The following is a 14,737-nucleotide window of genomic DNA, read 5'->3' on the forward strand; positions in this document are numbered from 1 at the left end:
TTTACCACCGGCATTCGCCGTGTCGTGTTAGTGGATTCATTATGTCGGACTCACCACAGGTAACTCATAATCTGCAGTTGTTACTCCTGTCTCCTGACAAAAACATTGCATGCGGCGCCTGTGGAGTGTGGAAAGTTACTGGAGCGCGCAGCCGCGCACGTCTCTGACAAGGACCGTCATGGCAGTGATTGACAACCCAGAGGGCCAATCCGCGCACGTCTCTCACAAGGAACGTCACGGCAGTGATTGACAAGCCAGAGGGCCAATCGTTTACGTGATGATCGCGTAAACGATTGGCTGATGTTTTTAAGGCCCTACCTCGTGCACAGATGATGTATATTAATATTATTCCTTTCAGTGCACCTAATAAATAGTGTTTTATCAGTTAGTAAAGACAGTTTCAAGTAATACTGCAAAAATGTATAAAACAAAACATCCTCTGTAGCACCTTTAATGGCAAGAACCCATTTTTTTGTAGAAAAAGGATCAGATCTCTAAAAGTCTGTCAAGGTAAAGTTAAACTGAAATCTCAAGACACATTAAACACTTTGCCAGACAAATTATTAATCATAATAATGTACACAATATAGTTCCACACACAAACACATTTTTTTCTCTTATTAATCAAGCTTTGGGTGACAAAATAAAAATGGAATAGAAAAAAAAAAGTCAGATTTGTGGTCCCATTTCAGGAGTCAGAGACTGCTGACTGTTCACAGTAGTTACAATGGTAAAAACCATTCACCTCGGAATACACTGCAACAAAACTAATGTAAATAGCACAATAATTAGTAGTAATAATTAATCATTCATAATTAATAACAAGTAGCTCAAACAGTAGAGCATGGTGTTAGAAACCCCAAGGTAATGGGTTCGAATCCCAGGGAAAGCAAAAACTGATAAAACGTGTACCTTGAATGTCACTTTGGATAAAAGCATTTGCCAAATACCTTAATGTAAATAATTGTTTGTAAATACAAGTTAAAAATACACGTTTTTTTGTAAGGATAGAATGCATGAGGGTTTTGTCTCCATATATTACATTTAGATTTTTGCCTTGATTTCTAGATCCTCATCTCTCAGTTTCTTTCGCACTGTATCCTCAAGTTCCAATAACTTCACATAGAGGGCCTCTGAAATATTTTCATCAATATCCATCTAAAAAAAAAACACACACACAAAAAAAAAAAAAAACATTTGACATTACATAGGATGTTGCGAGTAATGAATGATATGAAAAAGATCAACAGCTGAGATAAAGCAACAGCATAAAAAGTCCAACCACTTCTTGGCAGAACCAACCAAATCACAAAGAATATAAACCCTATAGACTACAATTTTCTATATAAAATTACATTTTAAAATAATTAAAATTCTGTGACTAAAACAGGCATAAAAATAGATGAGTGAGGGAACCCGATTGTCAGGTCTGACCTTGCGTGGCTGGGTGTAATTGTTTCCAAGCCCAGAGGTCAAACTGTGGTATTTGGCCATCGGGTCCAGTGACTCAGGTTTCTGCATGAACAGCCAAAACTGTGTAATAAAAAACAATAGATGAAAACTGAGACTAGGAGAAGTTTATGAGGCCAAGTCATTTCTCCAAGTGACTTGCAACACTAAAGCTTTAAAAACTATTATAATGTTTAGAGTGGTTTCACTTATTTTTATTTTTTTCACATTCCATGTACAATAAAACATTTGTTTCCCACTCGAAGAATTCAGAAGTTCTATAAAGGGATGCGATATACACTCAGCGGCCACTTTATTAGGTACACCTTGCTAGTACTGGGTTTAACCCCCTTTTGCCTTCAAAATTCAGAATTGCCTTAATTCTTCATGGCATAGATTCAACAAGGTGCTGGAAATAGCCTCAGTTTCCTGTTCTTAGCTGACAGGAGTGGCACCGGTGTGGTCTTCTGCTGCTGTAGCCCATCTGCTTCAAAGTTTGACCTGTTGTGCATTCAGAGATGCTCTTCTGCATACCTCGGTTGTAACGAGTGGTTATTTGAGTTACTGTTGCCTTTCTATCAGCTCGAACCAGTATAAACAAGGTATTTTCGCACTCAGAACTGGTGCTCACTGGATATTTTCTGTAAACCCTAGAGATGGTTGTGTGTGAAAATCCTTGTAGATCAGCAGATTCTGAAATACTCAGACCAGCCCATCTGGCTGCCAACAACCATGCCATGTTTAAAGTCACTTAAATCACCTTTCTTCCCCATTCTGATTCGTCTTGACCTTGTCTACATGCCTAAATGCATTGAGTTGCTGCCATGAGACTGGCTGATTAGATATTTGCATTAGCAAGCAGTTTAACAGGTGTACCAAATAAAGTGGCCAGTGAGTGTATTTCAATATTCAGGTTTAAACTTGATGCTTGAATCATTTGGGTTGGTGCTAGTACATACCAAAGCCTCCGCTCCATTGTAAGATGAGAGGGTAAAAGTGTTGGTGAATATTCTTATCTGATGAGACAGGACAGGAAATTATTACAATGTTAAATTTGTGTGTGACTTTCCTATCATCTTGTTGATATACAAGAAGTAAAGTAAATTGGGGACCTACAAGCCACATTATTGGCATGATGAGGGTCCAGAAGAATGATGGTAGAATGCCATAGGTGAGGTTAGTCATGACCAGACCAGGACAGATCACTGATGAGTACAAACCCTGAGAACAGATCAGGAGTATTATTTAATAATTCACATAATAATGGTATATTATGAGTACTGTATAGAACATATCATGCAAATGTTTAGACGTTTTGAAGTGTGGCTATCAAGTTCTGCAAGGAAATGGGAACTTACCCGGCTATTGTAGCGCCGGTTTAGAGCAAAGCTAAGTAGATCAGACGCATATTTTGATGAGCTGTAGGGCTCACGGCCTTTCTGATGCTGAATGTCATCTAGACTAAAGGCCGTTCGCTGGGCATTACTGGAGGATGTCCAGATCACTAGAGAATTGTGGTTCGCCTGGCACAATAAGGGCTCCAGTTCCCTCACCTGTAACAGGAGCAGAAAATACAGTTGGATCAGGCAATGTACTACTTAATTTCTACACCATTTCTGCAAGCTAAACAAAATTACAAAAACACTGAGTGTTTCGGTCTTCCATCGTAAGGCCATACTGGTAATGCTGCCTCAAATTCTCACCATTAGGTGAGTCAAAAGTTGACAAGTCAGGCCAGTCAAAGAAACAAACAGAGCACCACACTTTGCCTTAAACAACACCCTGAGAACAAAATGGCTGACAAATGAAACTGGTTATAAAAAAAAAAAAAAATTATAATTGAAAATTTAAAAATAAACAATGTTAAAACGTTAGGTGTTGGTAATATTTTTTTTAATGTTTTTGAAAGAAGTGTCCTATGCTCACCAATGCTTTTATTTGATAAAAAAAAAATACAGTAAAACAGTAATACTGTGAAATATTATTACAATTTAAAAAATGTTTTCTAATTTACATAATTTATTTCTGTCTTGACAAACTACTTAGAATGACTAAATCATTCTAATATGCTGATTTGCTGCTCAAGAAACATTGCTCATTATTATCAATGTTGAAAACAGTTGCTGCTTAATATTTTTTTGTGGAAACTGTGATCCATTTTTTTTTTCAGGATTCTTTCATGAATGGAAAGTTCAATAGATCAGCATTTATTTGAAATCGAAATCTTTTCAAACATTATAAATTTACTGTCACTTATGATGAATTTGCTAAATAGAAGTATTTTAAAAATCTTAGAAACTTTTGAATGTATATTTTAGTTTGTTTATATGTATTTTTTTTATCTTGATCTTTTGAACTTTCTCTAAACGTTACCACCAGAAACAAAACAAAGCACACAAACGCAAAAAAAAGACAATAAAAGAAAGAATTTGAATTTTTTTTTTTTACAATGGTACATTTATATTATAACATGTAATGCATATTAAGCTAGGTTACACAGAAAAGAGACCGGATCGGTTTCCTTCAAAAATCCCATAAAAGGTCTCCATACTTTGAAACACTTTTCAGGTTTTCCCTTAACAATATATGTGAGTTTTTCCAAAGCCAAATAATAAGACAATTCCTGTAACTATTGTTTAAAATGAGGGCTTTCTGTATTTTTCCAATGACGTGCTACTGTTTTTGCTTGTAATATACAGAAAATCAACATTTTCTTAACAGAACTGGATAAAGTGCAAGTTACAGGGAAAATATTTAGTATACAGTTTAAATGTATTTTTTATTTTACCATTTTAAATAATGAAAAAGAAGAATTTGAGTGTGTGTGTGTGGGGAGAGAGAGAGAGAAGTAGAGGGCAACTTGACAGGAAAAACAAGCCTCACTTGATCCCCCTCACTCGGTGCCGTCCTAGCAGAAAATCGATATGGCTTGTCTAGCCTTCGAGGACACGGAGTGTCATATCTACTGCAACTTTAATGTCTGAGCCACTTGAGCCACAATAACTCCACTGTAAGCATGTGGGCTTAACGCTGCTGCCTTGAATTCCAGCGCTGATGACCAGATGCCTTAGTAAATGAATGAGCTCTTCAATTAACATCAGCATCACTTCACAAGAAAGCACAGGGCTGCAATTTGAGGACTGAAAATACTTTCAGCACTAGAGACGTTTGGATGAATTATTGATCAGGCAGCTGCCAGGGAACAGGTTGTTGACAAGAGTGAAATGAATACTGTGGCATCCGTGGATGAAATATTTTTCTGGGTGATCTTTTTGAGGCAGATGATTTTTTTGATAGTGCTGCACGGAAAAGATAGAAAAACTGTTCTACCACACTCGGTAGTTCTTATCCATCAACTTACCAGAAGGAAATGACCAAAAAGATTAGTGGCAAACACCTCCTGCAAACCAATGGGTGTGACCTTATCTTCCTGGGTCAGAATACCCTCCGCCGTGGCAAACATGTGAACCACATTTCTGATGGGTAGATAAAATGAATTATAATCAAAGACGTCTGCTATAGTCAACATAATATACTATTATAAAACAGCACACTGTCTACAACATCTGCACACCTGCAGTGTAACTTTAAAAGTAGTATACAATACAGTACTAAGTATGCAACAATCAATGTTTTAAAGTGTATAATACTGAATCACTGTCTGATTACATTATAAGCAATTAAAAAAAAAAAAAATCTAGAATTACATGCATAAAAGAAATTTGCATAGTGTGCACAGTTTGTGTATTTGTATTCTTTTCAAGTGTAGTAAATAATATGACAGCAATATCAGATTTAACGTTGAGGGGTGTAATGATAGAGCACAAACTCGTAACATTTCTTATTATTATCAATGTTAAAAACAGTTGTGCTGCTTATTATTTTTGTGGAAACTGTGATTTTTTTTTTTTCAGGATTTTCTATGATGAATAGAAAGTTCAAAAGAACAGCATTTATTTGAAATAGTAACATTATAAAGGTCTTTATTATGTCTTTTGATCAATTTAATGCATCATTTATTTCTTTAAAAAAAAATCTTACTGAGCCCAAATGTTTGAACTGTAGTGTATATAGAAAGAAATACTGTACCTAGAAAACAGGCCTTTAAAAAAGGCTTTGTGATCTACCCTGGGATTAGGCATGATTCCAGCATTGAGATACAGATAGTCCAATCTGTTGTACCTGTTAAAAAAAAATAAATAAATAAATAAATAAATAAAATATGTTAAATAACGTTTTAATATACGTTTATCAAATGTGCTTTACTGGTCAAATCATACCACCATGTACCAAAGTATTGATGGACTAATCTGATTACCTTTGTATACATTCTTGCAATGGCTCCAAGGGGTTTAAAAAGCATTCAAACTGTTCATTACATATAAGTGCATTTTATTTTGTTATTTTGTTTCTGGCATGGATACTAGAGTACTGAAAGTACTATAACAACACCAAATGGCATTGGGAACAAGGGAACAGTCTCAGAACTTTGGCTAACATTCTGGGAAGGTTAATGTTAATTGAACATTTGTTGTCTTTAATGTTATAAAAACATTAGCACAGAGGTCTTCAACCCTGCTCCTGGAGGCCCATGCTGAACCTGAAATCGAATACTTCTCTACTATATAGGATGCAAAAAACAGTAGGCCAAAAGAGTAGTATGTATGATTTTTAACGGAGTTCAGTAAATTCACATGTAGTACCTACTCAGATAGTATGCAAATTCATATGCACCGTCACTGTCCTGCAAAGTTTATTTCCAACCTGCTTCAGCACATCTGCCTGTGATTTTGAAGCAAAGCATACAGTATAATGATTAGCTGGTTCAGGTGTGTTTGATTAGGGTTGAAGCTAATGCTGCCTTCACATGCTATCAGAAATTTGATAATTCCCACTTCTGAAGTCGTGATTACGAGCTCATTGCATTCAAGTTTCGAAATGGCAGGGCGTTCATGTGCAATTTTTACCAAAGAAATTTGTATTTACTATAATTCCAAAAGAACATGTGAAGGTAGCATAAACTCTGCAGGACAGTCGGTCTCCAGGAGCAGGGCCAATAATGATCCAGCGTTCTGAACCCGGAAGTGCTGCACTGTGTTTACTACGTCAGCAGCATAGGAGACTGACATGGAAGAGAAGAAATTGTTGAATAAAGTTTTTTGTTTGTTTTTGTTTTTTTGCGCACAGAAATAATTCTCGACACTTCATAACATTAAAGGATTAGTTCACTTTCAAATTAAAATTTCCTGATAATTTACTCACCCCCATGTCAACCAAGATGTCCATGTCTTTCTTTCTTCAGTCGAAAAGAAATTAAGGTTTTTGATGAAAACATTCCAGGATTTTTCTCCATATAGTGGACTTCAATGGACCCCAAATGGTTGAAGGTCAAAATTACAGTTTTATTGCAGCTTCAAAGCATTCTACACGATCCCAGATGAAAAATAAGGGTCTTATCTAGAGAAACCATCGCTCATTTCCTAAAAATAAATAAAAATAAAAATGTATACGTTTTAACCATAAATGCTCATCTTGAACTAAAGTTTGAACTAAATTGTCATATACAATATGCAAGTATATAACAACTAGTTCAAACTTTGACCTGTGGAGGACAGTAATACACTTAGCAGTGTCTACACTGCCGGAATTCTGATAAAGAAGAAGAAGAAGAAGAAGAAGAGAGCTAGTTCAAGATGAGCATTTATGGTTAAAACGTATATAGTTTTACATTTTTTTTTAGAAAATGAGCGATGATTTCTCTAGATAAGACCCTTATTCCTCATCTGGGATCGTCTAAAATGCTTTGAAGCTGCACTAAAACTGTAATTTTGACCTTCATCCGTTTGGGGTCCATTGAAGTCCACTATATGGAGAAAAATCCTGGAATCTTTTCATCAAAATCCTTAATTTCTTTTTGACTGAAGAAAGAAGGACATGGACATCTTGGATGACATGGGGGTGAGTAAATTATCAGGAAATCTTAATTTGAAAGTGAACTAATCCTTTAATGTTTAACCACTAGTCACATGGACTATTTTAACAATGTCTTTACTACCTTTCTGGGCCTTGAAAGTGGTAATAACATTGCAGTCTATTGGAAGCCAGAAAGCTCAAGGATTTCATCAAAAATATCTTAATTTGTGTTCCGAAGATGAACGAAGGTCTAACAGGTTTGGAACGACATGAGGGTGAGTAATTAATGACAGAAATTTCATTTTTGGGTGACCTTTTATGGCCCGTTCACATTAAGAACAATAACTATATTAGCGTCCACACCAGCGAAGTAAATTCTTGATCTCTTTAAAGCAGGATGGATTCTACATGGCTGTTGTTCATCAGCTGGAAAAAAATTATGATTCCAAAGATATTGTTTCTCTGTGCCACTATTGTTATAGTTGTGGTGTGGACTCTGCTATTCTTTAATATTTAGCAAGATTTTTAGAACTATATCTTTATGGTTATAGTTATCGTCCTTGGGCTTTAGAACATATTTTTGTTAGACAGGTTCATGCTTACTGACTGTGGTGCACTAAATGCGCAAGTGACACAGCTAATATAACCCTCAAATGGATCTTTACAATATGTTCGTCATGCATACTGCATGCATGCGTTGGATCATGTGAGTATAGTATTTATTTGGATGTTTACATTTGATTCTGAATGAGTTTGAGGCTGTGCTCTGTGGCTAAAGCTAACCATACACACTGTTGGAGAGATTTATAAAGAATGAAGTTGTGTTTATGAATTATACAGACTGCAAGTGTTTAAAAATGAACATAGCGACGGCTCTCGTCTCCGTAAATACAGTAAGAAACGATGGTACCTTTAACCACATTTAACAGTACATTAGCAACATGCTAACGAAACATTTATAAAGACCATTTACAAATATCACTAAAAATATCATGGATCACGTCAGTTATTATCGCTCCATCTGCCATTTTTCGCTATTGTCCTTGCTTGCTTACCTAGTCTGATGATTCAGCTGTGCACAGATCCAGATGTTAATACTGGCTGCCCTTGTCTAATGCCTTGAACATGAGCTGGCATATGCAAATATTGGGGGCGTACATATTAATGATCCCGACTGTTACGTAACAGTTGGTGTTATGTTGAGATTCGCCTGTTTTTCGGAGGTCTTTTAAACAAATGAGATTTACACAAGAATGAGGAAACAATGGTGTTTGAGACTCACTGTATGTCATTTCATTTCAAGGTAAATTAAATTTTTGATTCTAGGGCACCTTTAAGAGGGAAGGATTTTTTTATTGACTATAAAATAGCTTTAAAAAACGTGGAATATTCCGGATGAGTCATACAGAATACTTTTATGATGCTTTTTAGAGCTCGAGAGCCTCTGGTGGTCAGTCACTATTATGCTTAAACTAAAAGTAAACAGTATAAGCATAACAGCATCAAGTCCATCAAAATTATAGTGTATTTTATATCTTACTTTTGCTTGAACTCCTCAGCAGCTCTGACCACTGAGTGCATGTTGCCCACATCTAAGTGCAGCAGAGAAACTTGAGCTTGAGGGTGAGACACTAGAAGAGCCTGTCGGGCAGCCTCAGCTCTCTGCATGTTCCTGCAGGCCAGACAGAGCTGCACCTGGGCATCCTGGCTGAGTAGACGCTCACACAGGGCAAGACCAATACCACTGAACACATGCAAGCAAACAGGGTTATATGCAGTGAACATTAACTTACAGAGTAGAGAGATGCATTGTGCAACATGTTTCTCAACTACTTGCTATTATATGCAGAACCATACAATCAATCCTAATGAATTTCTTCCTAAGATGTCTTTTGGTTATTTAAAACAGAAACATAATTGAAAAATGACTAAAAGTTTCCATCACTACAAAGACAACAGAATGAAGTTTAAAACAGTGATGTCTATCTATTATAATAGTGATGTGAAACTATAAAGAAAACAATTAAACATAGTTTCGTTACCTGTTCGCCCCGGTTACCAACACTACTTTCTTCATCCTATCTTTACATTCATACAATATATTATATGCTACCTGTGATATAGTACTTTCCCTTCGCAACCGTTTCTAACGCGGTGTTTCGCCAGTGTCTGTGTACAGATGAAGTTTGCACAGCCGCCATGGTGTGATTGGAGATCACACTTCTATAGTCCAATCAGCTGTTTCCTTTCTGTGACGTGACATCTTCTCTGGCCAATCAAGACTTAGCTACTGTCAGACCAGGCTAACCTAAGTAACGTGATGGATAGCAGAACATTATTATTAGAAACTCGGTTTTAAAATTATATTTATTAGACAAAAAAAGCACAAACGAACGTTTAAAAAGCAAATATTTCAGTACACACACCTTCAAAATGAATCTGTACAATTCACATACAAATACACATTACTGTAGATATGAAATCTGTGCTTTTGTAATTATAAAATATCTAGACAACATTTTTAGAGATTCATCAATTTATTATATCTTATGTACAATTTTCTAACACTTAGGCCTACATGTACAATAGGTTATTAGTGAAAAAAGACAGCTATTAAAAGAATACAGCACAAAGCATAGCAATACAAATAGAGCACCAAATGATTAAAGGATTAAAGAAAGAAAATGCAGAATATTTTTCATATGGATAAAACAAAAATCCAGTTTTCGCCTTCATTCTGATAAAGATATGGTCAATGTAGAGAATATATAAAAAGGTTTTTTTTTTCCTTTTCTCACAAAGACGTGTTTTATAAAGTGGAATGTTGAATATTTCCAGGTTTTTGTAAACAAACTCAAAGTCTGAAAAAGGACTATACTGTTCTGTTTATAGTATGAAGGAAGAAATTTTTAAAGACTTGTTGAGAAAACCAGCTAGTAAAACATTTAAACAGTGCAGAATTAAAGCATATCTATAATGCAACTTCATCAGTCATGTCAAGAATGTTAAAATTATTCTATACATATAGTTAAGAGATTTTTAAATCCACAACCAAAACACTTCTTATAAAATGGCAGATATCTCAACTGACCCCAAAAGGTGCACACATTTTCAATATTATTGTCATATGCAATGACCATACAAAAATGATTTACAAGTATACAAGTTAATTACAAAACAGATTTCTGAGTGTCCCATTTGCAGCACTTTTCACATGCGAAAACACATCACAACTTACTGTAAACCATCATAGTGCATCTGTTCAATACAAATCCAGTATTTATCCAACAGTTTAGCAATTCAGCACCACCTAGAATATACTCGAACGTAAAAGAAAGACAAACAGCTTCAAAATAAGCTAATTTTCATCTTTTCTACAGATAAACAAAACTGGTGATAATAAATGTACTTACTGCCCCATTCGGCCTACTTTGAGAATAGATGAACACATAGGACAAATGTAATGAAAAAATGTAGTAAGTAATTTTACTATATTTCGTATTTCATCCATCTTCATGCAAATACTTTAACAGATTTCTGTAAAAGGATTATGGCTATTTATAGCTCATTATGCTGAAATTTCTGTTTGTTGATACAAAAGTTGATGAGCAAAGAAAAATAATGAAATGGACTTAAATAATCACCATTAACACCATAACAAGCAAAACACGTATGTAAAGCGGTACACTTAAATATAAACACATATATAGGTAGTTGCAGGATAACTATAATATTTTACATTTACAATTTTAATTGAATTTTTCTGATTTTGAATTTTAAATTCTGTGACAACCAGATAAACTTTCTGTTACTCCACTTGGTTTAAAGTGGTCTTTGCAGTTTACTACAGAGAAAATAATAAAATATGTAAAATAACAAAATACTTTAGCATTTTCAATAAATGAGATGAACATGTACACAAACGTCAAGCGACATCAAGATAAAACCAAAGGTGAATCTGAATGTCAATTAATGATTCTTATTTACATTCAAGCTGTCTTCGGCCTCAAAACACTGAAAACAACAATAAATTGGAAATAATAAAAGGCCCATTAGTAGCCAATACCTTGTCTTAATGCATTGCCCTTTTCTATTCAGAAATAGATATTTCAGTTAGAATAAAGTTATTTGGAGAAAATACACAGTGTCTTAAAATCCAATTCTGCTGTGTTAAAGGTGCCTAAATTTATTGCTACATTTACTTTGGCCTAGTGCTGCCCAGGTATTGTATGCCAACCGAAGGCACTTAGGGGGCGTATAGTTCAATCGTACAATATATATATATGTCAGTTTGACTTTGCACACTCACAGTGAAAATTGCTACAGAAAAAATAATAGATTCTGATCTCACTTCCTATATATGGGAATGTATAAGTGCGTGTTGCGGTGTGTAGATGACTGGAGTCCTGTGGGCGAACTGAAATGTCTCTAGGAGTGCCAAGGTTGGCACATAAGTGTACACTATGGCTTGCACTCCAGTAGTGTGTGATGAATCTCCTGGAAAGATGGACGCTCTTTGGTGTTCCTGTGCCAGCAGCTCAACATGAGCTTGTAGACGGGGTCAGGACACATTGGCGGCTGGGGCAGGTATATCTGAGGGTAAGAAAATACTCAGAACTATTAGGCGTGGTATGGATAAATCGGATATGTTTAATCAGATCTCATACACCTCTACATAATAGCAATTAAAAGGGTTAGTTCACCCAAAAATGAAAATTCTGTAATCATTTACTCTTCAAAATACAAATTAAGATATGTTTAAAGAAACCTGAGAGTTTCTTTCCCACCACTGAAAGGTCTAGGTAACCAAAACTCAGGTATCGTAAAATGAATCCATGTGAATCAAGGGGTTTAATTCAAGTCTTGTAAAGAGATAAGATCATATATTGGTCATAGGTCATATCTCTTGACAAGACTTATATTAACTGCTTGATTCATATGGATTCATTTTACAACACCTTTATGACCTTTTTGGTTTTGGTTACCTGAGAGGGACAGAAACCTCTCAGGTTTAATTAAAAATATTTAAATTTTTGTTTAGAAGCTTAACCAAAGTCTTATGTGTTTGGACTTTGGAACTAGGCCTGTCACGATCATGAATTTTGTTCTGATGAATAATTGTCATACAAATAATTGAAATGAACAATTTTTGTTCATGTTACAGTGTAAGCCTAATAGGTTTCTTTTTACCAGGAATTGTCTATAATAATAAAAATTATAATAAAATAGGTCCACATGATTTATTTACTTTAATGTTGTAAAAAATTATATTTATACAATATAATATAATATTAGGTTTATGTTTGTATTTTCTTATATTCCGTGTGCCTTTGTATCGTTTCTTATTTGTTGTCATAGTTACCCATTGTTTGATTGATTAGCCCCACCTTTCTCTTGTTTTATCCCTCGGTCAACTTGTGTGTATATATATATATATATATATATATATATATATATATATATATATAGGCATTCTTTGTCCATTCTTGTTCCTGTATAGTGTGGCTGTGTTTCTCCTGTGTGCTTCTGTGTTCCAGTATGTTTGTTATTTTTTTAAGTTATTGTTAATTAAATTTGACGAAATGAAAGAGGAGGACATAACCACTCACCCTTAACCCCCCTTAGCAAACATCCACCATCCTGCCATCATCAATCCTCGTTCCAGTGATCCCACCTACCTTGAAATGCCTCCCTAGTCCTTCCCCACTCCTCCACAAGCCCGCCACGAACCCAGAGTCAGTGCCAAAGCCCACAGAAGACCTAAAGCCAGAGACCACCGCAGACACAGAGCCAAAGTCTGACCAGGTGTGTGAGCCGGTAAACACACAAACGGTGTGGCTTGCCTTGGTCAGTCATCATCCTGGTTGCGCCACAGACTTTCGGGCCTCCGATTATGCCTCGTCCCTCCACCCCTTTGGCCCTCTTTGGCACCGGGCTCTTCCTTCCCTCTGGCTACACTGTTGTCCTCACTCCCACTGGCTCCACCCCGGTCTGCCGAGCCCCCGTCTCCACCTCGAGCCCGGGAGCCTGCGGTTCTGCCTCGGCCCTACAGTCTATCGGTGTCACCCTGGGTCCCCTCCTCTCCCAACACCACCTAAGTAGTGCAGGCTCCTGGCTGAACCCTGGCTCCTCCCTTCATCGGTTCAGCCTTGGGTCTTCTGGTTACTGCTCTGTGTCACACCCAGGCTTCTCCCTCCATTGTCTCCATTCTGGTCCTGCCTTCTCTTGACACCACCATGTTCTCTTCCTTTTTCTCTAATGGTGTCTTCCCCCCCCTCTCACCACTAAGGTCAACTTGTGTGCGTGTAAGTGTATGTATAAATATATGTGATGCGATCTGGGAAAACCCGTCGGATGTCGCGATGGAACGTTTTCAGTAAAGTCAAAAAATAGGTCGAATGTCATTTTTTTTTGGTCAAAATTGGGTTTTCATTAAATTATTATTCTATAACATCTTGTCTATCATCTGTGAAAATATCTTGACAAAATTCACTTGTTAAGTGCAGAAAAATAGCGATTTATAGTGCCTAGCTGAAAAGACTGTCTTTCTCTAATGTTACTGTTTAAGAACACAGCCGGCGGAGGTGCAAAAAAAAAAATCGGCCTTAGCTTTCCCTCTCTTAACACTACAAAGACAGTTCATCTATCAAAATAAACCACATAACGTAGAATAAAGGTGTATTAATGCAAATTTCCCGCCAGTCCTATGTAAACTACGACACGCAAAGATTTGTTTATTAGAGGTTGAATTCAAATCAAATACTTCCAGACTGCTCATACTATTTCTGAATAGGATGTCTACTTCGTCGATCAGATCACTCAAATAAATGGAGGCGCCCTGACATGGTCAGTAATGGAGCTTGGATGTCATCTAGTGAAAAAGTTTGGTACTATGCACAAGCAAAATCTTACTGAAAGCTAATTTTTGAAATATATCAACCTAAAATTTTTGTTGACATTTTTGCCTTTGATTTTCTTGCAGTTTAAAGGTGCCCTAGATTAGGGCTGGGCGATATATCGCATGCGATTGTCACGCGCATTTCGTCAGTAAAGCCGGTTCCCTGATTACCGCTAAATCGCCATCACCTGCTTTCAAATGGAGCGGCATTTAATAGACAGAGCCGTAGATCACTGACAAGCGACGCAATATCGCGTTCATTATCGAAGGCGATTCATCTGCGATAATGAACGCGATATTGCGTCGCTTGTAGGTGATCTACGGTTCTGTCTATTAAATACCGCTCCATTTGAAAGCAGGTGATGGCGATTTAGCGGCAATCAGGGAACCGGCTTTACTGACGAAATGCGCGTGACAATCGCATGCGATATATCGCCCAGCCCTACCCTAGATTCAAAAATTCAATTTACCTTGGCA

The 14,737-nt window shown here is 36.4% G+C and overlaps 2 protein-coding genes across 7 annotated transcripts in view; both read right to left on the reverse strand.

The window, feature by feature from the left end:
* Window positions 1–590: 590 nt before the first annotated feature.
* hsd17b7 (hydroxysteroid (17-beta) dehydrogenase 7) lies at window positions 591–9,568 on the reverse strand. Its single transcript, XM_048200054.1, has 9 exons — window positions 9,405–9,568; window positions 8,903–9,106; window positions 5,539–5,631; window positions 4,811–4,925; window positions 2,808–3,002; window positions 2,566–2,670; window positions 2,409–2,465; window positions 1,435–1,533; window positions 591–1,158 (listed from the first exon to the last, which is right to left on the reverse strand). Exons 1-9 carry the CDS (start codon window positions 9,437–9,439, stop codon window positions 1,045–1,047), a joined length of 1,017 nt encoding a protein of 338 aa, XP_048056011.1. The 5' UTR covers window positions 9,440–9,568; the 3' UTR covers window positions 591–1,044.
* Window positions 9,569–9,880: 312 nt separating this feature from the next.
* ddr2a (discoidin domain receptor tyrosine kinase 2a) overlaps window positions 9,881–14,737 on the reverse strand; it is a 43,104-nt gene continuing 38,247 nt past the window's right edge. For all 6 annotated transcript variants that reach the window (XM_048200051.1, XM_048200049.1, XM_048200050.1 and 3 more), the window contains one exon: window positions 9,881–11,955. In XM_048200051.1, coding sequence (XP_048056008.1) covers window positions 11,824–11,955 — 132 coding nt within the window. In that variant the 3' untranslated portion in view covers window positions 9,881–11,823. The remainder of the gene's footprint in view (window positions 11,956–14,737) is intronic.

The sequence above is a fragment of the Megalobrama amblycephala genome, linkage group LG8, assembly GCF_018812025.1.
Source record: "Megalobrama amblycephala isolate DHTTF-2021 linkage group LG8, ASM1881202v1, whole genome shotgun sequence".
NCBI classification, from domain to species: domain Eukaryota; kingdom Metazoa; phylum Chordata; class Actinopteri; order Cypriniformes; family Xenocyprididae; genus Megalobrama; species Megalobrama amblycephala.

Bases quoted from the DNA above. Each gene is read 5' to 3' on its own strand.
- hsd17b7 (XM_048200054.1), bottom strand. From the start codon at position 9,439: ATGAAGAAAGTAGTGTTGGTAACCGGGGCGAACAG. The intron at 4,926-5,538 runs GTACAGTATTTC...TCTACCCATCAG, and splicing joins TTTAAAGGCCTGTTTTCTAG to AAATGTGGTTCACATGTTTG. The intron at 1,534-2,408 runs GTATGTACTAGC...TTTATTACACAG, and splicing joins ACAATGGAGCGGAGGCTTTG to TTTTGGCTGTTCATGCAGAA.